At 31.4% G+C, this 22,993-nt stretch overlaps 1 protein-coding gene across 1 annotated transcript; it reads right to left on the bottom strand.

The window, feature by feature from the left end:
* Positions 1–3,175: 3,175 nt before the first annotated feature.
* LOC134709516 (uncharacterized) lies at positions 3,176–14,697 on the bottom strand. Its single transcript, XM_063569677.1, has 3 exons — positions 14,595–14,697; positions 3,866–4,027; positions 3,176–3,534 (listed from the first exon to the last, which is right to left on the bottom strand). Exons 1-3 carry the CDS (start codon positions 14,667–14,669, stop codon positions 3,442–3,444), a joined length of 330 nt encoding a protein of 109 aa, XP_063425747.1. The 5' UTR covers positions 14,670–14,697; the 3' UTR covers positions 3,176–3,441.
* Positions 14,698–22,993: the final 8,296 nt, after the last annotated feature.

Genomic DNA, 22,993 nt, shown 5'->3' with positions numbered 1-22,993 from the left:
GGCTGTGTTTGTGTTGTCTTGTCTTAAGTTTGCTATGTTATGTTCTTTATAAATAAAGGCAACAATAGAATACCGCTGTTCGACATTCATAGATCGACTAAGAAAAAAAAAACTTTTTACAAACTAAAACTGAGGGAAACGCATCAAATATAACAGATCTACGAAACACCAGAAAAACAACATTAAAATGTAACACACACAGAAACGAACTATAATATAAAAATGGCCATTTTCCTGACCTGGTAAAGGATATTGTAAGAAAAATAATTGTGGGTTGAACCTGGTTATTTGGCATTCCAAACCTCCCGCTTTAATGACAATGTTAAATATAACATTAAAATTACAACATTAAATGACCGGACTACAATACAAATAAATGGGAAAAAATATAGGACAGAGAAATACACAAATGATTGCTAACAAAAGGTACCAGGTTTAAAATGTAACTAGCCAGACGAGCGTTTCCTTCACACAAGACTAGCTAGTGACGCTCAAAGAAAAAAGTTTGAAATCCAAAACCAGTACCGAGTTGAAGAGCACTGAGGACCAAAAGTTCCAAAAAGTTGTGATCAATACGGCTAAGGTTTTTCTGCCTGAGATAAGAACATCCTAATTATTTAGATAAATTCTTACTTTTGCAAACAGAAATTCTATTAAATGACTATATAATAGATATACATGATAAAACTGAAGTGGTGACTAACTACAGAATAAAAACAGATACATAGTTATTAAAGGTACCAGGATTATAATTTAGTACGCCAGACGCGCGTTTCGTCTAAATAAGACTCATTAGTGACGCTCATATCAAAATATTTATAAAGCCAAACAAGTACTTGAAGGGAATTGATGATCCTAAATTCCAAAAGGTTGTGCCAAATGCATATCATAAAACAACCTCAGTACTAGCCTATAAAAATACATAACCGCGTTTATACTATTATTTTCTTTTAATCTCTTCTCGTTTTCAACTGGCAGATTGGGCTAAAAATATTTCTGATTTTTTTCCCGAGCTACGTGTATCAAATTGATTAAGTCTGCCAATGTTTTTCAACTGGGGGAAAGTAACGAGCCTAATGTTGACGACATATGTGTCTTGAGTACTAAATGGTAGGCCGAGTATGTTTGACGATTTGGTTTATACCACTAGATCGATGCTCTTTCAATTTTGTCCCTAAAGGTATCATATCCGATTTATATTTACCAATCATATATTGTAAAATCACTTGTAAAGTCAGACAACGAAGACGTTAGCAGAAATTTAGTTAGGAATATATGCTCCTAATCCTTGTATTTGATTTGGCGCTCCAACTAATTTGAATCATATTGAGGCAACAGTATTTGAACGATGTTCAAATCTAGTTTGTCGACCAAAAAGACAATAAAGGTTACAAAAAAGTCAAATCACAAAAATACTGAACTCCGAGGAAAACTCATAACGGAAAGTCCCGAGTTAGATAATATAGTCAAAATATGGGTACATCAGTCATCACTGTATCACAATTTCGAAATAGACATTTAACAAAAAAACTTCTTGTCAAATTTAAACGCCACATTCATTGCTTCGCGTGTCTGACGTCAGAAAATGTAAACGACACAAAATTTGGTATTTTCCAAAAAAATATAATTTCACATGGGAAATGGTGGTATACAGGGTTAAAAAAAAATCAAAAGTTCTTATAACTTAGGAAATTGCTCAAACTTCAAGAGTACCAAGACTTGATGTGCGGTAATGGTTAGCGCCTCCTTATATTACCCGCTAAGCAAATTCATATAAGTCTATTTGTCTAAATTAAGAATAGAAAACAATCGATGAAATTACAGATTAGACGTCTATTCTTCTACAAAAAAAAATTAAGACTGAGTAAACCAAGTCGCTAGTGAGGTATGACTAAGCCATATGTTATTGGCCAACCAATTTGTCATAGTGAACGTAAAATTGAGATATAGCTGAACGTAAAAATTGAGATATGTAAACGCCAGTGGGTTTATGTATGCTCCTGCTAAAAAAAATAAGATTTATATTCGGTAAGTGAAATTATAACGTTGGCAAAGGAACTATAGTTGGAAAATGTATATCTGAATTAATATTAAAGAAAAAATCAATATATGAAGCAGACCTTCGATAGTATCTCAAATTGACAGGAATTTTTCAGATGCAAAAACACACTCACATATGGGTTATAAAATGACAAAACATAATCAAAATATCTAAAAGGGATTTTTGAAACCTTTGACAGAAGATTTGTCTGTTTTGTGATGGTTTTGAATGACGTCTGCCTTAATTCGTACTTCATTTGGTATTTTTTTAATTTTTATTCGGGCGTCACTCACGAGTCTTCTGTTGACGAAACGCGCAATTTGACGTAAATATGAAATTCGAATCCTGTTATCCATGATGAGTTTATTCATAACAGTACAAAAAAAATAGTGCAGAAGTGGTGCAAAAATATTACCCATTTGAATATTGACCGTTGAAAAACAATCCATCAAACGTTACAAAATCTGCTCTGTAGATAACTTAAGGTAAGCTTTGCATGCAATACCCCCGACGTGAATTCATACCAACAGAAAATTTCACAATCGGGAATAGGACACAGTTGGCAAAACTACAGTTCAAACAACAATACTGTTCATCAAAGATCTCGAATTATCCTCAGTGTACTAGTACATGTTTTTACTTTATGAAATTGTTGATATTCTTTACAATTCAAGTTTTTTTTATCATTTTAAACAGAAAAATATGCGTCTATGATTCCAATTTTTATAGAAAATGATATGTTTAATAAGACGATTTATTCGATTATTTAATTGAGTATAGAGAAAAGTTTTGTAAATAGTATGATAAGCAATGAGACAACTCTCCATCCAAGTCACAATTGTAAAAAAACACCTTTATCAGTCAAAATACGGTCATAAACACAGGTCTTTGGCACACACCGAACAGCAAGCTATTAAGGGCCCGAAAATGACGAGTGTAAAACCATTAATTCAAACCGGAGAACCATCGGTCTAATCTATGGACACATACATACAAAATGATAAACTCTTAATTATGAACCACATCAACATAAGCATACAGATATTTTTATATTTATGCAAATATTGCAATTGAAGATATTTTAATTGATTTATACTATCTAAAAATCCATATGTCATTACAATTTTTCTGAAATCCATCACTAAAATTTATGTTCAAAGACTGGTTGTAAGAACTTCCGAAAGTTATTACGCCTTACAACTTGACGACACGGCTTCATATCGTTTTTGATATATATTTTGTAAAGGTTGCTGTATTCAGTGTCAAGATTTTTTTTATCATCCTGTTTAAAAGTAAAGGAGAAGAGAACATAATTCTATGTGGACATTTGTTCCTCGAATGCAATGAAACCTAATTGTTTTATTCGATTTGATAAAACATGAAGGTTGGCGATTTTGAGATTAGTTGTCCGACATTTTCTTTACTGAAGCAAGAATGTTACATCCATATTTAGTGCAAACAACCCGTTTTGATAGCATTTTGTAGTCTTCAATCTGCAATTATAAAAGAAAAAATCATTTAAAATCATTGTCATAACAAATAATTATATGAATTCATGTTTAAGTATTTAACATTATTCTAATATGTTCAGTTACGTACAAAATTTATACTGAACTCAAAGTGTAACAACGTTAATTGAAAGTAGCAAGATTACTATTCATCCAAACCAAGTGGGATTTGTTTCTATAATGCTCATTATATACTCGTAGAATGTGTGACGATGTATTATAGAAGACAACTTAATCTATCTTCGAAGGAAAAAAAAACAGATTTCGATGTTACACGTGTATAATGGATTTTCCAACTGAAAAATATATTGTTTACCATTTGCCTTTTTTCATTCAAAATACTGTTGTCAGCCTGGTCATATTCAGTATTTAGATTTGTGCGCATAAAATTGTCGAGTTTGAAGAGAGGAAATTCATCCAATGTAGAAAAGTCTTTACGTCTTTCGTTATCAATCATGTTCTGCAAGTTCTCTAAAAACTGAAATTGAAAAATTTACGTAAGGTTTACACAATACCTGTCAATAGTATGTTAATAAAGGTACAACATATATCATTGACCGACTTCTTGTTATAGAATAGAATAGAATAGAATATCTTTTATTTTCAAAGGACTTACCATCAAAGGGGTAAAGTGCATATACATATTTTATAATATAAAGTTGCAATTACAAATACAATACAGAATTTAAGTAAAATAGTATAGTAAAACTAGACGTTATAAATATTGCTAACAGCGTCACAGTGTTACATAATAAATGTTTACTCAAAGCAGTTGTCTTGAATAAAAATAGCTAAGTTGCTTACAAATATTTATAGCCTCGCAGTTTAATAACCAGATATATGTCATTACCATATAAAAGAGGGACGAAAGATACCAAAGGGACAGTCAAACTCGTAAATCTAAAACAAACTGACAACACCATGGCTAAAAATGAAAAAGACAAACAGAAAACAATAGTACAAATGACACAACATAGAAAACGGAAGAATAAGCAACACGAACTCCACCAAAAACTAGGGGTGATCTCAGGTGCTCCTGAAGTGTAAGCAGATCCTGCTCCACATGCGGCACCCGTCGTGTTGCTTATGTGATTAAAAATCCGGTAAATAGTCTAATTCGGTAGGTCAAATTCATGAAAGGGAAGGGGATTGTAGTAAAGACGTAAGGAACATATCCGATATCATTTGTGAAACGGTTATTCCATAACGGTCAACCAACTCGTGATGGCGTCCGTAAAATTTACGAAGGGATGATTTCAACTTCACCATTTGGAACTCTTGGTTTAATAGCTTCCGTGTGAGCAGTAACCCTCTATCAAGAAAATCATGATAGGAAATGCAAGCACGGGAATATCGTATCAATTGGGAGATATATAGCCCGTATGCAGGTGCTGCTTGAATGTTGCTACTTAGAAATGGAAAGTTCACAATTGGAAAGCTGAAATCATCTCTTTTGTCGTAAAGTTTTGTCTTCATCCGACCCTCATTGTCAATTTCTAGATGTAAGTCAAGATATGAAGCCGACTTAACTGTATCTGTAGTATCCTTTATATCCAATTCGATGGGATAGATGCGATCCACATAGTCACCAAATTTTGAATTGTTTAGTGAAAGAACGTCATCTATATAGCGGAAAGTAGAGTTAAAGGATATTGCTAACTTCTTATCTTTCTTCATAAGAAGCTCCTGCATGAAGTCAGCCTCATAATAATAAAGAAACAAGTCAGCAAGTAGAGGGGCACAGTTTGGTCCCATTGGGATGCTGACAGTCTGTTGAAAAACACGTCATCCGAACGTAATAAATATGTTGTCAATCAATAAATCAAGCATCTTGATAATATCAGTTTCAGAGAATTTTTTGTTTGAATCAGAATGATTCTTTACAAAGTACGATTTATCCCTCCCTAAGACAAGATACTTGTATCTAAGAAGTTTATATACTTTAATTATCAGATCAAATAACAAATCTCTATCTGAGAGAATGATGGACTTTCTATAAGGAAATGGAGTTTCTCTGATTTTCGTGCTATTTTCACATTTCCTGACCGGTGTAAGAAAAAATATTCTAATCTCTAGTGAAACATTTGTTCTCAGTAAATGATTGGTCAAAATTTAATTGTGAAGTTAAATTTTCTTTGTTTCTTATGAATGTTTCTTTTTCTGACGTCATGAAAAAAGGCGACCATGCCTGATGACGTCACATAAAAAGTACAAAACTTTCTTCAAATCTTGAAAAAAAGGATAAAAATCATTAGAGAAAAAGATTCAACCACTGTAACTCATGTGTTACGATATGTCTCCACTCTCGACAGTTAAATTTTAACTATTTAAAAAGCTCGACAAAGCATCGCGCTTTAAATATTAAAATTTAACTGTCTCGAGTGGAGAAATATCGTAACACACTTGTTGCAGTTGTGGAATCTGTATTTCTCTAATGTGTGTGCTATTTTCACATTTCCTGACTGGTGTGAGAAAAATAGTGAAAAATCTGTACTCGGCAAATGATTGGGTGAAATTTAATTGTGACGTTAATTTTTCTTGTTTTCTTTTAAATTTTCTTATTGTAACGTCATGATAATAGGCGACCATGTCTGATGAGGTCACATCAAATGAACACAACTTTCCTCAAACCTTTGAAAAGGAAGGATAAAAATCATTAGAGAAAAAGATTCCACAACTGTAACTCGTGTATTACGATATTTCTCCACTCTCGACACTTAGTTTGAAGTATTTAAAAAGCTCGGCTCGTTATTGAAATTTAACTGTCAAAATTGAGAAAAATTGTAATACACTTGTTGCAGGTGTGGAATCTATATTTATCTCCACTTTGTGTAAATCGCATTTAGTATAAATTCTTTGATGAACTTCTAATTTTGAAGATCTCCAAGTTTCAATTTTTAGTCGATGTAATGAAAACGTGAATTTTGTAAAAGCTTTTCTCAAGTTATCCAATTATCCCCAAATTTAACAATAAAACTTTTAACAATTAAAAAAACATTTTCTAAATTTATATCTTATAAAATTAGCATAGTTACAAGGCAGATAAAAAAGAATTTGGTGTATATACCAAATATTATGGCTATCAATATCTTAATCCTTTGAGATCTATAAGATTTGCATACAATAAGGAGTCCTCAGACAACCAATTCTTAAATGATAATAAGAGGTTTTTTGTTCTGTTCTGTTTTGTGATATCACTTTTTTTCTTCTAACAACTGTAGTATATCAGGGGGCAAACATTTAGTTTAAATTGATTGGGCTGGTTGATCATTTGCTAAGCATGAATTTTAATCATAATTAAGGATGAAATAAGATTTATCAAATTTTATTTACAGTAAGTGTTTATGTGAGTTCATTAGCAAAGGAATATGATGCTTTATAGCCTGTTTATAAATATAGCTAGCCCAACAAAATATCTACCGTTACAATAAATGGTGATGGAAATGGTCGATAACAGGCCTAGAGTTGTAAGAGAGTCTTTATTAAAATCGTGATAATTTTGTCAAAATATTTGACGCAGTTGTCTTTTAGGATATATATTGAAATGGCTAACTGTGTCAACGTTTTAAATGTAGAGTCACATACTTGTGTTTACTAAACTTATGTTTTTCAAATATTGAGATACATTTACACTTGTTTTATCTGAAGATTATATCATGTCAGAATGTTTTACAATTTTGTTTTGTATGGTTTCTTTTTATATTTCAGGCTCTTTTTTTTGTTGTACAATAAAGCAATAAAAGAAAATCAGTTGCTTAAAATGATTGATAGATATGTCTGTGTTCTTCAATTAACCCTATAGTAAATAGTTATCAAAAGTACCAGGATTATAATTTTATACGCCAGACGCGCGTTTCGTCTACATAAGACTCATCGGTGACGCTCAGATCAAAATACTAGTAGTTAAAAAGCCAAATAAATACAAAGTTGAAGAGCATTGAGGATCCAAAATTCCAAAAAGTTGTGCCAAATACGGCTAAGGTAATCTACTCCTGGGGTAAGAAAATCCTTAGTTTTTCGAAAAAATCAAAGTTTTGTAAACAGAAAATTTATAAAAATGACCATATAATTGATATTCATGTCAACACCGAAGTGCTGACATGTAAAATCTATGGTGATCATAAACTAGGTTAGATTTTCTTTTGCTGAACAGTCCCCATTGTCCTCATTTTTGACACTTAGTGTTTTTGAGCTGGTTTTTTAGCTGTAATTTTGGTAACGGTTATTATTCTTTTTTTCTGTATTCAATTTTGAGCAATTTTTTGTGAAGAAACTGTCAAATCGTTCAATAGCTTTGGTTTCCTGTAGATTTGAATGTGAAAGAATTTAAGAACAAAATAAAATGCTAAATTCATGATAGAGTTTAATACGATGGTGGTCAGTGCAATGAAACTAACATGATTTATAACATATAGTTTTTGAATTATCTATTAATAGATGTAGATCAACAAAATTGAGAAACTTAGTGTCCAACTCCCTGAGGACAAAAGTTCCTTCAATTGGTTTAACAATACCAAAGTGGAGAACATTTGCTAAAGGGATATTCTAATAATCAATGACAAACCAATAAAACCAAGGCCAATTATAAAACAGACAAAAAACGATAAAAAAGCAACATGTTAAAAAAACACAGAAAAATAATGATTAAAACAGTTGTTGTAATTCTAAAGGTTTTGGAAGATAACCAAATTTACAATATTATATATAGTCGATGTAATATTAAGATCGCTAAATGGAGACAAGGCTTCCAGAATTTTTTTTGGAAGCTATAATACCATAAGATCACATATTTTCTTCATGCCTTATATATCATGTACTGATTGAAACTGACCTGGAAAGGTTACATCCGGCAACACAAGGCTTATCTTTTTTTTTATGAAACACAGGTAGTCGTGTGGACTAGCGCGCCGGTTACAGTGCAGTCGATTTGGTGTCAAGACATAGCATGTGTTCGAATCCCGGCTAGGAAAGATACAAAAATTTGCGAAAGCAAATTTACAGAACTTACATTGTTGGGTTGATCTTATCGGGGCCTTATATAGCTGACTATATGTGGTATGGGCTTTGCTCATTGTTGAAGGCCGTACGGTGACCTAATATTGTTAATGTTTGTGTCATTTTGGTCTTTTGTGGATAGTTGTCACATTGGCAATCATACCACATCTTCTTTTTTATAATTGATGTGTAGACGAGTTATATGCTAGTATATATATACTGACGTCGCGTACGGTGTTGGTGATAATACGGGTTTTGCAAATCCAGTTCGCCTTTATTGCATTTGTTAGATATTTCGGAATTGATAACTATATAAATGTATATATCAAAATGTGCGTAATTAAAAGTAGAAATGGAATATGCCTTAAAATCAATACTTTTATTCATTTTGTTACTCGAATGATCCCAAATAACACTGATTTTGAGCGTGTAGACAAGTAACACCGCGAAATATGATCAGCCTTGCTTTGAAGTTATACTTGTCATTTTTCAAACTTATTAAACAAAAAGTTGTACTTCACGCAAGAATAGTCTTTGGTGTTAATGGTGTATGTTTTCTTTATGACGTCATCGTTAACTGGACGCGTCTGATCAGGACGAAAAGTTCACTTTGTTTTGTGGTCAAGCCGAAAATTGAAAAAAAATATGGATATGGGTGAAGTTAAGAGCGATTTTTAAAGGTAATTCAAATAGATTATTCCAAAAATGATATGTCTTTTTATTCCATATATAATAAGGAAAAAATAAATAAAAAGTTTTGTTACGACATTTCAAAAGATCGTGGCAGAATTAATGATTTTTTGAAATTTGTATTTCTGTCACAAAACCCAAATCTCGCATATTTTTTGGAGTTCTTCAAAATTCGAACGAATGCTGCAGATCCAAACCACAATTTACATATCCACCCTTCCTGTGTCAAAATTATGCAATAAATATATAACGTTCTATGACTTCAATTAGTAAGTTTTGTTTAAATTATGTCCTAATTTGTTCATTTTATAAAATCCATTGAAATGTCACACTCGCCGTTTTCTGACGTTTTGGCGTATTTGTTAAGCGTCTTATGAAAAGTAATAGACAGTTGCAGTCTTTTCTACGATATGAAATTTTATTCAAACGTGAAAACTTTTATTTTAAGTGTATGAAAAAGAATGTGTCGAAGTTTTAAGAGAAAATATTGAAGAAAAAATAAATGTGATCTTTTTGGTTTTGTCTAGTCAAAATGTCACAAAACGCCGTTTTTAAATTTTTGTTACAAGTATGATAAGTCATATTTTACAGTTTTGGAGGGGGGAAATTTTGAAATTATAATAGCACAAAAAATACTATATAACATTAAAATCTACTGTTCGGGGATTTTTTTGAACCCATTTTCGATCACATGTCGGAAGTATTAACGACACAGTCAGCGACTACTTTTGTCTAGTCATGATGTCACACCATGCTTTTTTTAAAACTTGTTTTGACGTTACGTTCTGTAAAACTTGACATGTAGTGAGTAACGTCGAAAATTGCGGAAGCCTTTACGTGCCATGCTAATTAACCTTTTCCAATTTGATATAACGAATTATGAATTTGATATAACAAATTATCAATTTGATGTAACAGATTATCAATTTGGTATAACAAATTATTAATTAGAAATAACAAATTGTCAATTTGATATAACAAATTGTCAACTTTTGATATAACAAATTGTGTATTTCTCTACCAATAGTATGATTTAATTATAATAAGGAGATTGGTTGAAACATTGCTTAACCCAAATTGGCGCATTTTTTTGTGTATTGATTCATTGTTTATCTGACATCCAGCGACAAATATGTCATTGAATGCTTATTCAAAACTTTCTTAACAGGTTTAATGTTTCTGAAACCCTCTCCCTCCCTCTATTAATATTATTTGAGGCAGTTTGGGGGACTAGTTTGAATGTTCTCTATTCAGTACATGGGACCTGGTGTCTTAGAACAAACGATTATAATAGAAAAAGGATCAATTTATATTGCACAATTTCAAATCAGAAAGAATGGATAGTGTGTTTCTCGGGACATAGGAACATGCAAGGATACAAAATGCTGGCATGCTTTTTATCAATTTCGATGGGCACATACAAGGTTTAATGAAACATCCTTAAGTTTATCCTTGCGTTTCCTTTATTTATTTATTTCCATATTTATTTTGTTTGCACACTTTTTATTAAAAACAAAGATCCATGCGCGAGATCTAGAAGAGAAAACCCATGCACAATCAGTACAATACTGTTGATAAAGTTGCAGTAGGAACTGATTTTTCTCTTTATCTTGTCTAGAATGTGGTGCACATTCGCCTGTAGATTGTATTTCTATATACATGTGTGTTGTTGTTTGCAATTTGATGATAGTATCAAGAAAAACGTAAATAGCTGAGTAACAACAATAGAATTATTTTTATTTCCATGATGAACCAAAGTGAACATTTATATATACATACAACTTTAATATTAAACCAGCATAAATTAATGCTCGTGGTTTTAGTATTATTAAGGGTAAGTGACCATATTTTGGAAATTGAAAGGAGGAGATACAAAATATAAAAAGGGAAGAACGTCTATGTCAACATTGTTGTCTAAATAAAATAGATGATGAAGAACATTTTTTATTTACATGTATTAAAAATAAAGATTTGAGACTTGAACTTTTGCAGAAAGTTAGAAATATCTATTCTGATATAGATAATATGGATAATGTGGATAAATTGGTTTTATGTCTTTCGTGTCCGTCAATTATGCAGTATATGGCTCCATTTGTTAAAAAGTCATGGTCACTGAGGAGGGTGGACTCAACAACTGCATGATAGATACTTATATGTATATAATGTTTTGTTCTTTTGTGATTTTTTTTGTATGATGTATTGTGTTGATTTATATATGCCTTCAACCCCATTGGGGTATAAATGTTCATTTATTCAATAAACTAATTAGTACTATTCAACTAGGAAAGTTTTCGCTAAAATGGACTATCGAAAATACAGCTGAATGGATTAATCCTGCGCTAAAATGGCCTCGAATGTCTGCGCTAAAATGTCCCCTAGTAGTTTTTCGCTAAAATTATCTGCGCCTATCTGTTTTCTTGTTCATAGTTGAGAATAAATAACTTTTATAAAATTTGCTAATTTGATTACATTAATTTTATTGTGGTTAATTTTGAATTTGCTTTCAACTGTTGATTCTTTTAACATTTAATACAGGCGATGAAACAAACGATTCAACTAATAAAAAGTTTATTCGGAAATATCAAAAGCGGATAAAAGAATAAGCCATTGACATCATTTGCAAGTATGATGGTCTTGTGAAACAATGAAAGTCCGTCGGAAGGGGGCGATAAATGGCTGACCCGTGTTAAGAGAGAGCAATATCTATTGCACATAAAAGTCAACCTTTTAGATTTCGAAAAAAACAGGCTCAGGCTACGAGCAAGCACTCGAACCCTCAAAGTAGAATCTGATTAATATAAGTTGTAATAACTTGTTTCACAATCCACTATAAATAGATATGTTTAAACTAAAAGAAAAAGCAGCAGAAAATATCTTTGCTCCAAGGGGATACTAATTTAAATGAATATTATTTTTCCGTTTTAATTTAACTGTACTTTGAAATATGTACCGCCGCGTTTTGCATTTCGTTTCTATACGTAGTAAGTCAAGCAAACCGCTCATATAAATTATGCTGTAGGATTGAGCTGCACGAAATAAAAAAAAGAGTACGACGTTATTTATACAATGCATTAAAAATAACGTCAAAATAACGTTACCAAAACTAACACCAACACCGTACGCGACGTCACTGTATATACAAGTACATCTAAACATCAGCCCAACAATGTCAGATCTGAAATTTGCTTTCGCAAATTTTTTTGTTCCTCCCTCGCCGGGATTCAAACTCATGCTACTTAGATATCGTGACGACAAACTGCCTTGCAATTTACCCGACACGCTAGACCACTCTGCAACCCCTAGGTCTCACAATAAAGCTTTCGGTGGACGGATGTTTCCTTTCGTTGTCACGTTTAATCTAGCGTCGTAATAACGTACATATTATATAAGGCATGAAGATGGAATTGCTTCAAATCAGCTGATATATCTATTGTAAAGGATCCAACAAATAAATGCTAGATACAGTCACATGAATAATTAAATATATGTTAGATTTTTAAAAATTCTTATTTTGAAATGATTAAATTATCAATAACAATTTTTTTGAAAAAGTTTAATAAAATAAAGATAAACAGTTTGCCTGTATTGTAACATTTTTTTCCACGGGTTTGCGTTCAACTAATTATTTCATACATAAGTATCAATACATTTTGATGTTTTTCTTTATGACATTGCCTTACATTTATGTTGGTTAGTTACTCTTTATATCAATTACCCTTCTAGATCTTTGTATTACAAAACATAAACAGAACTATGTGTCAAAATTGGTGTAAAACGATTAGGTTTCGCTCTTTGGTTTATCAATCAGTTCGCCGCTTATGTCTCATCTCGAGCAGAAAAAACAAATGACGTTTATAACAGATTTGTTTACCTTTTTTGCGCAAGTAAAAACTTTTGTAAATGGTAAATTCTTGTAAATGGGGCATCACTGGAAGCGGATGTTACAATGAAAAAAAAACCCCATCTATTAAAATATAACCGCCACTACTGATCATGATAGACGTTCTTGTTAATTTTGACATCATCAACTAAAATAATTAATAAACAATGCAAAAATTCTTAATTTCTTTCAAGTTTTAATGTTGCAAAATCTCAGTATAGTGTCGCACACTTCAAAAGACTGATAAGGTAAAACAACTTTGAATAACTACAAATTGACATTTCAAAAAAAGTTTATATACTCATGTATAGAAATTTACAAATCTTAAATTAAGATATCAATGATTAATTAGATTTGAGTGACTCAAAATTAGATTTGCAGATACAATTTCATAATTATGAAATAGCATTTACTTATAAAAAGTGGAATACTGATAAATTATATTTTACCAACATTATTGATAGCCTATAGGTTGCATTTCTGTAAATATTGACAATGCAATTTCCCATAGGAACTCCTTTTACGGCTAAAACTGTTCCACTTTTACTAAGAAGTTTTGAATTTTTTTTTATTTTATAATTGAAAAGGTCAAAATATAGTGCTGTGCGGCATATTTTCAACGTTTAAATGCCCTGAACTTCTCAGAGTTAAAACTTACACTAATTTTCTTAACTACCCCTACCCCGAATGAAAGGTTACCACATATTTTAATGTAAACAATATGTACGTGTTTATTTACTGGTAACATTCCCAAGTTCTGTCTCTGCGATATGGAACACAGAGAACATAACTGGGAACCAGTATGTAAACAAAATTAATTTTCTATGAATATTTAATTTATCCCCAAAATAGGAGGGTTTTCAGAAACAGCTGTATTTACAAAGTGCAACCTTTAAACTTCTTCTATCCACACACCGCACTAAGTGGCCGGAGTGTGATATCCAAATGACGAGTGTGAATTTTTGACAATTTACAATTTCTGAGAGAGAAAAACTACACATATAATATGCTTCAAAACCTACATGCTAAGGCTAAAGTAGATATTTATATTTCTTTAGATCGACACAAAATGTCAACTATAAAATTACGGATTAAAAAAGTATCAAAGATTTGATCTAACTTCAAAGAAAGACTCAAAAATAATAGATCATCCTTTATAACTGTTGTTGTCGTTTTCATTTTATCATAATAAGTATAATAATTACAATCATGTTTTACCCACGTTTGTAATCATTGTGGTCTTTCAAATACTTAGTCATCGAACTAACTTAATATACACGTATTGTCGAAATGCGCATCGGGTGCAGCAATTTGTACTGTTAAAAATATTAAAACATATATATAGGAAGATGTGGTATGAGTGTCATATTTATCTTAAATTTTGTTCTGATAAGATTGGTTGTACATAAATTTTGGCAAAAAATTATAGATTCTTTGAGATTTTAAACAAATATAATTTGAAGAAACACATAGTACTTACAGTATATCCACAAGCATTGCCAAGGAGTATAATCACAGTAACAAAACAAAAAGCGTCTAGAGCCACTGATCTCATACTGAATTTTACAACAAAAAGTGTTAAATTAAACTATTTAATTTAATTGACTGAACGTTCGATATGTTGGTTTTGGCTTTTTATAATGAAACTCCCAGGTGGGTTAGATGAGCGGTCTGTGCTTTCAGTTAATATATTAGTTTATCCTGTGCTTATGCTCAAACGGGAAGATCGGTTTATGCAAAAATCAATATATTTAGGGATAAATAATTTACTCATAAATGAAATTTAATAAATTCTTAAGCAGAGTGTAGGACAACTTGTCTTTGAATATTGAAAAAGAAGGTTAGAAAATATTTTTTTTACATGGAATTACCTATTGGAACCTCACACGAACTAAATAAATGCCAAATTTGAAAGTGTGACAAGTTCATGCTTCATAACAGAGCCATGCATCAAGTTTGAGAAAAATGCTGAAAAAGTCCCGCATTTCAGGTTGTTTATTAATTTTGATAACTATTTCTTGCATAATTGGTCATATACATTCTGATGGATTGATCAGATGGGAGGTGTTCATTAAATGTTCCTGTATAGGTATTAAATATTAATGTTTAACACGTTTCACTGATGCTTTGATATTTTACAAAATTATGTATTAATTGAAAAGGTGTCAATATAAAATACTTTACTGCGAAATATGCCCTGTGTTTTTGTTCGTAATTAAACTAATTGTAGTCAGCTTAATAACATTTTAATTTTTGAAAGTAACAATCCTATTGAAAAAAACGAATTCCTTTAGTATTTTAAAAACTAATGATAATATTTATACAAATAGAATGTTAGCAAAGTATGTAAAAAGAATTTTTCTATGACTGGTAATGTTTTTATTCTTTTACCCCATTTTTTTTTATATAAACCGAATAAGCAGTATGTTCTTTTCAAAAATGAAATCTTCTAAAAAGAAAGAGGACAATTAGTTCGGTAACAAAAAAGGAAAGACGCAATAAGCTTTTGAAAATCAACAAAAAGTCTATGAGTACCCTTATATTGGAACTTCGTGCCTTTTGTCATTTTCCATGTTGTTTTATCCAATATAAATTTCATTTGTAAAAGGCTAAGCAATATGTAGAAAGCAAGGTTTTACAGAGCATTTTTATCCTGATTTGAGCCGAGTAGGAATTAAATTATACTTCGAGACAATGTATCCTTCTTCTTTTTTTACTGAAACTCCTGCAACTGTTCTAAATTGAAGGGAACACCATATTTTTTTTATTTGAAGAAAACGACGTGAACATTCCGTTGACCTGTCCTTTTAATGACATGATATACAAAACTCAGTAACGCGATAACCGGTCAGTATATATTATAAATTGTTATGCCGTCAATACAATTTGACTGCGAAAACTAGCACAATTGTAGTATATCTATTTGATGTTTAGGTTGTGGTATTACACAACTGTCAAAAGCTAGGATAATGTCCAGTGTTCACAAATGGATCCAAATATTGATATTTGGCTTTATAACTATTTTGATCTGACCGTTACTTATGAGTCTTATGTAGACGAAACGCGCGTCTGGATTTTAATTATAAGCCTGGTACCTTTTGATAACTATTTACACCGCTAGGTCGATGCCACTACTGGTGGACATTTCGTACCCGAGGGTAACCTTAGCCCAGTAGACAGCAATTCGGTGTTGAAATGAATATCAGTTATATGGTCATTTTTATAAATTTCAACTTCACATAAGTATGCATTTTTCGAAATACTAAGGATGTTCTTCTCCCAGGCATTAAATACCTTAGCCATATATGACACAAATTTTTATAACTTTGGGTCCTCACTACTTTTCAACGGTGTACTTGTTTGGTTTTATATCTATTTTGATCTGAGAGTCACAGATAAGTCTTATGTACACGAATCGGAAACGCACGTCTGGCGTATTAAATTATAAGCCTGATACCTTTGATCACTATTAAAACTGCAATATTCATTATGTACCTGTCCCTATCAAGTAGCTTGTAATCAATTGGTTCAAATTTCTGGCTGTCTGCCATTATTTTTTTTTATATAAATTGTTGTAGAATTTTGGTTCTATCTGCGAGATTTACATGTTGTCACCCATGATAAAATTGAAATGCCAGCCTTTAATTAATCGGTTTGAATGGATGGATATCTCATTGGTAATTATACAAGAAATCGTTACTAGTATAATTTTATATTATGTATTATACCTACAAGTAGAAAATATTTATTTCATTACACAAAATAAATGTAATTAGATAGTTTCCTAGTTTTAGAGCGTTTCATGGTCATATAATCTAAAAAGAAAGATTCGTTATCAGTCTATTTCTTAGTCTTTTGTTTTGATTTCATTTTAGCTTTTAAATATTTCAACCAAATCAAAGATTTATTATTTCACATAAAAAGATAGCGAGTTGACAGATAGCTATATATATAATAGGCAGAGTAGAATTAGTCTGAAGGTTGTTTATAAAGGCATTTACACCAAACATTAATAAAACAGTTCGTGTTCTGGAAGGTACTTTTAATCGCTCAAACAAAAACTTAATTAAAGAGAAGCGGAAGATACCAGAAGCACGAAAAAAAGACAAGCAGAAATATAACGGTACACAATACACAACATAGAAATAAAAATTTCTGCGATTTGTTATAACATATAAAAATAAAAAGAGGCGGTAATATTTCAAATTAGACAACTCTCCACAAGAGACCAAATGACACAGAAATTAACATCGTTAGGTTGAAGACTAAATACAATTAATCATCATCAAAACAATTTCGTATACCAAGTTTGAAGGCATAACACGATCACTAACCATTAAAACTATTCAATTATTCATTCTAAAAAAAAACACATAAGAAAAATTTAAACAATTGTTTTAAGTTAAATAAAAAAAAATGATCTTTACATATTCCCTATTAAACAACTTTTTATTTTTTTGTAATAAATATTTAGTTTCATTAATGAAAGCTTCTAGTAAAAAGTCAGAACATTACTATATATTTCTAAAGTTAGATAAATGATCAGCGCGTAAACCCATTGTATAAGTCTATTTTGAATTTGTCATATTTCACAATAATGCTTATAACATGTTTCAATAATTTTCTTTCAGCTACACCTAGAATTATTAATATTTATATGAGGTAGGTGTTACCTGCAAAAAAGGACAATGACTGTATAAATAATTATTCAAACGATGTATTTTGAGAAAATGAAACTAAAGTGAAATGTACTATAAGGTCATAAATAATTTTTACTATTTAACTCATATAGCATGTCGAATTGTACTTTTGAATTAGTTATTTGTGTATTTCTCTGTCTTGAATGTTCTTGCATTTAATTGCACTGTCTTCCTTCGAGGTATTGGTGTCATTTCAGTGTTATATTTAACATTACCATAAAATACGAGGTTTGGCTAGCAACAAAACCAGGTTTAACCCACAACTTTACTTACAATGAAAATATTCTCCATTATTTGTAAAAGACAATCCGTAACTTTTCAGATACCCTACTTCATTGGCTTCATAACTGATGGCCTTAACTATATATACAATTATACAATACACTATGTTTATTGTCAATCAAGGACGCCCTAAGAGAGCAGTATAATCACAAACAATTTACAATGATTATCATTTTCAATTCTTAATGATATACAATGACAAAATATAGAATAGAGAAAATAAACACAAAAGCAAAATTAAAATAGCAGATATTTATATATATTCAACATATACAAATGTTTATATTTAACTGTTTATGGATACCATAAGTGTCATAAAATTTTAATTTGGTCTATGAATGATTCACTGGGTCAGCAAATTGGCATCATTTTCATTTTTCTTTTTATCAAATTACCCCTTTCAGTCTGGAGACTAATTATTAAATTACATAGGTGTTTTAGAACATTTTGATTCTTACAACCCATTAGCCAAATAAACATATTTTCATTGCTACATTTCTTAAGATTAGGATAAGAAATACAAAGTTTTTTAATAAATGTTAGTCTGTATATTTCTATTTTTTTGCATCGTAGGAGAAAGTGGATCTCATATTCCATCTCCTCCTCACAAAGTTTACAAATACGCTCATGAGCTGGGATGTTTTTGTGCCTCCCTGTTTTAATTGAAAGTTGATGGTCCCCAATTCTTAATTTTGTAAATGCCTGCCTTTGTTCAGAGTTTATCAGGTTTAAATAGGAAAGATTGAATCCTTGAATTTCGAGGGACTGCAAGCACCTCATATTTCTGATCCATACAGTACATTTGACTGAACAGTGTGGTCAAATATAAGAATACATGTTTAAATATTTGGAAGTGAGACACTACATGATTTTCTTACATTTTTAAAATAGCCTTAAATCCCTTTTTATAAAGTTCAGATTTTGCCTCTCTGAATGCACCAGATGCTGAAAATACAAGTTCCAAATATCTATAATGTTTATTTTGAACTCAATAAACGACCAGACGTGTTAGATATCACACATTTAGTTTTTTCATAGTTTATTTCATAAAACTTCTAACCAAATTAAAAATAAGGAATATTCCAAGCATAATTTAGGTTTATGTTCCGGACCATATGAGTATTTGGCCATGACCATATATGTATACTCGTATGGTCGCCCCATACGCGTATGGTCCAACCGTACGAGTATGGTTGGACCATATGATTATAATACTCATTTATCAATTAACGGGCCGTACAATATGAGTATTTGGAACACATAGGTATTTTTCTTTCAAATTACATTATAAACATTTCAATAATACAAAACACTTTATCTAAAAATAGATGTTTACATGACAATTTATTAATTTTATAATCCAAAACTACGTAAAAATTAAATATTTATGCCATAGACAGTTTTCATCGCTTGTTGCATTCTTGCATGTAGGCTTGGAATGATATTCACTACCTTCACACGGTATTATAGATTTTTTTGCATATGCAAGACAATTGAGCACGATTCTTTTCCTTAAAACCTTTTGTTTGCGAGTAAAAATCTAGCCTTTGTGCAGCTGCGTAAGGGATACCGAGTTATTTGGCCATTATGATGTCTACGATGTTTTTAAGAAGCTCTAGATCTCAAATATCATAAAATGACTGCAATACACCATATTCACAAGACAACTTAAATAAACTATGTTATTTTCCAGTGACTTCTTATATAACAGTTCATTAAGAAATTTTTGGAATTTAATTGTTTTAGTCGACATATTGCCATATTTACTCATAATAACAAATCGGTAATGACCATCGGTAATGACAATCGGTAAAAAATGTGTTTACTATAAATTTGACAATTAGGTAAAATTAACTGCTAGTATGTGAAACTTCTTATTTTTATTTAGTTTATATTTTTATTATAATACGATAATAACATTACCTATATGATAGCGTCATACCATATGAACAGTTTAGAAATATTAAAAGTAAACTGTAACAGAGTGTTAATTACCCCCTACCATACGCGTGTGGTCGGACCAAACGCGTATGATCGGACCATATGAGTATGGTCCAAATATTCATATGGTCCGGAACATTTATAAAAGATAACTGATATACAGAATCTGATGTCGGTTCTGTAGTTAGGAATTTTATTTATAACGTCATTTCAATATAGACAGAAAAATGCGATATCCATGCTAGCGTTTGGTTCATATTAAAGCATATTTAATCTAAAAATTAATCATTTATATCGTAATTGACACAGACACGAATCGTATGATTCATGACATGTTTTGCATAGTTGATCGAGACTATTGAGTTACAAAATCTTTTCTAAGCTCATGACATAACGATTAGAATATATTGCAGAATGCGTCTTTTTTTTAGTTTGTCATGTCGTTGTCAGTGTGTCTTCTTCTAATGCTTCGTTTTGAATGACACCTTGTTATATTTTCCCTTATTTTTGTCGACCAAAAGCTGTTGTATTAGGGGAACATTCTGTAACTATTATGGAAATCTCTCTTCTTAAATTAATTAAAATAAATATATGTATACCCTTGCTTTATGGTGTTATCTTTTAGAAATATCTTCTACTTTTGTTGAGAATATTTTGCTACAAAACACCTCTTTTTTAATGTTATGCCTTTTTAGCAAGTTTAAAAAAATGAAAAGTAAAATCACAAAAATACTGAACTCCTGGGAAAATCCAAAAATGAAAGTCCCAAATCAGTTTGTTCTATCAATGTAAGTGATTGCTCACAATAAACAGACACTACGGCCTTAAAACCCACTTAATTCCCACACGCGAGCAAGTATAAAACAATTTTGACCTCTGTTTACATTTTCGAAAAAAAGCATGATTCATCGCTGCGCCAAACCTGTGATAATTGTTAAATCGATTTTTATAACAATGCCTGGTTACACTGAGCTCATTTCAATTCGAATGACAATCACGACACATCAGTAAAATTACAAAAAACAGACACAAGATAAATTTGGGCAATCATTGGTGACTTTAAAGTCAATTTCTAGTTTGCCTCATATCTTGGTTCCTGTATTATTACGAGGCTGACGTCATACAGGAACTTCTAAGGACGAAAGATAAGAAGATAGGAAAATATACTCACACACATGTTTAACCCCGCCGCCTTTTTGCGCCTGTCCCAAGTCAGGAGCCTCTGGCATTTGTTAGTCTGGTATTATTTTAATTTTAGTTTCTTGTGTACAATTTGGAAATTAGTATGGCGTTCGTTATCACTGAACTAGTATATATTTGTTTAGGGGCCAGCTGAAGGTCGCCTCCTGGTGCGGGAATTTCTCGCTACATTGAAGACCTGTTTGTGACCTTCTGTTGTTGTTTTTTTATTTGGTCGGGTTGTTGTCTCTTTGACACATTCCCCATTTCCATTCTCAATTTTATCTAACTTTAATTTCCGCTATGTTTAACGCATCTATCCCATTGAACTAGAGATAAATGATACAGCAGATACAGTTAAGTTTGCCTCATATTTTGACTTACATCTAGAATTTGACAATGAGGGTCGGTTAAAAACAAACTTGACGACAAAGGAGATGATTCCAACTTCCCAATTGTAAACTTTCCATTTCTATGTAGCAATATTCCAGCAACGCCTGCATACGGAGTATAAATCTCCCAATTGATACGATATTTTCCGGGCTTGTATTTCCTATCATGTTTTCTTGATAAAGGGTTGCTATCAACACGGAATCTATTAAACTAAGAGTTACAAATAGTGGTGAAGTTGAAATTGTCATTTTGAAAATTAACGTTTTTCGTAATTTTTTTTATTATGTCCTGTGTATAACCATTTGTTTGTTTGTCTTTTCTTTTTAAGCCATGGCGTTGTCAGTTTATTTTCAATCTATGAGTTTGACTGTTCCTTTGGTGTCTTTCGCCCTTTTGTAGAAGTGATTACTGAATTACATAGAAGAAAAACATCCAGAATATATCGATCTATGGATTGAGAAGTGGGGTCTGGTCTACCAATTTGGGGCAATCTTGAACTGACCTATTTTAACTTGCTTCTACTAAGAGCGTGCAGTTATGCTATGATATAATCTATATTGCTGGTCGAATTCCGATATTTTAGTCTGAGGACGACCTTACTTGTTGCAGTGTCAAAAGGTGCCATTTGGCAGTATTGATGGCAATTGTCTGTTAAACAACCAAACATGTGTTATAGTGAACTTTTAATTGGCAGGCCACTGCAGATGGATAATCATGATCGATAAAGTTGTAACGTGTAACAGTGTCGAATCATGGCATACAGGTCTTTCACTGAATCGATAACAATCGCATGTTTAACAATCAAGTGTTATACATAGTAGGTTCATATCACGGGTGATCTGAACAAGTTTCCGGTGGAATGTTTACGTCAGGAGCCTGTCATTCAGTTCTCGTTAACTGATATATATATATATATATATTTTTTTATTATTATTTTGTACAAAAATCAGGCTGTTTTTTTCTTGGTTGAATTATTATACAGTTCTTTAACGGTCTTTTTATAAGCTGAATATGGCCAATAGGTTTTGCTTATTGTTGAAACATGTTTTGTGACTGAAGTTGTTAATTTCTATGTCACTTGGTCGTTTGTGAAGAGTTGTCCTACTGGCAGAGGATATATTAATGACAGCTCATTAGAAAGATTGGAATGTTAATCGAAGGAACATCATTTATATAATGTATTAGCAAATTAGTTGTTTAGCGTCTTTGATCTTGTTTTGTACAAGTGTCTGAAAGAGCTCAGAGTCATTTGGAAAAAGAATTGGTTGACCAGAAGAAGTGTATAGTTGGAAAAGATGGAAATGCTGACAACCCCTGAAAAATTCTACCTCCAAATTTATTTTTCCCGTTTTACATCTCAAAAAAATAAACCTGCAGAGTATAT

The sequence above is a fragment of the Mytilus trossulus genome, chromosome 3 (assembly GCF_036588685.1).
Source record: "Mytilus trossulus isolate FHL-02 chromosome 3, PNRI_Mtr1.1.1.hap1, whole genome shotgun sequence".
NCBI classification, from domain to species: domain Eukaryota; kingdom Metazoa; phylum Mollusca; class Bivalvia; order Mytilida; family Mytilidae; genus Mytilus; species Mytilus trossulus.
This window is presented reverse-complemented; position numbering and strand designations above follow the sequence as displayed.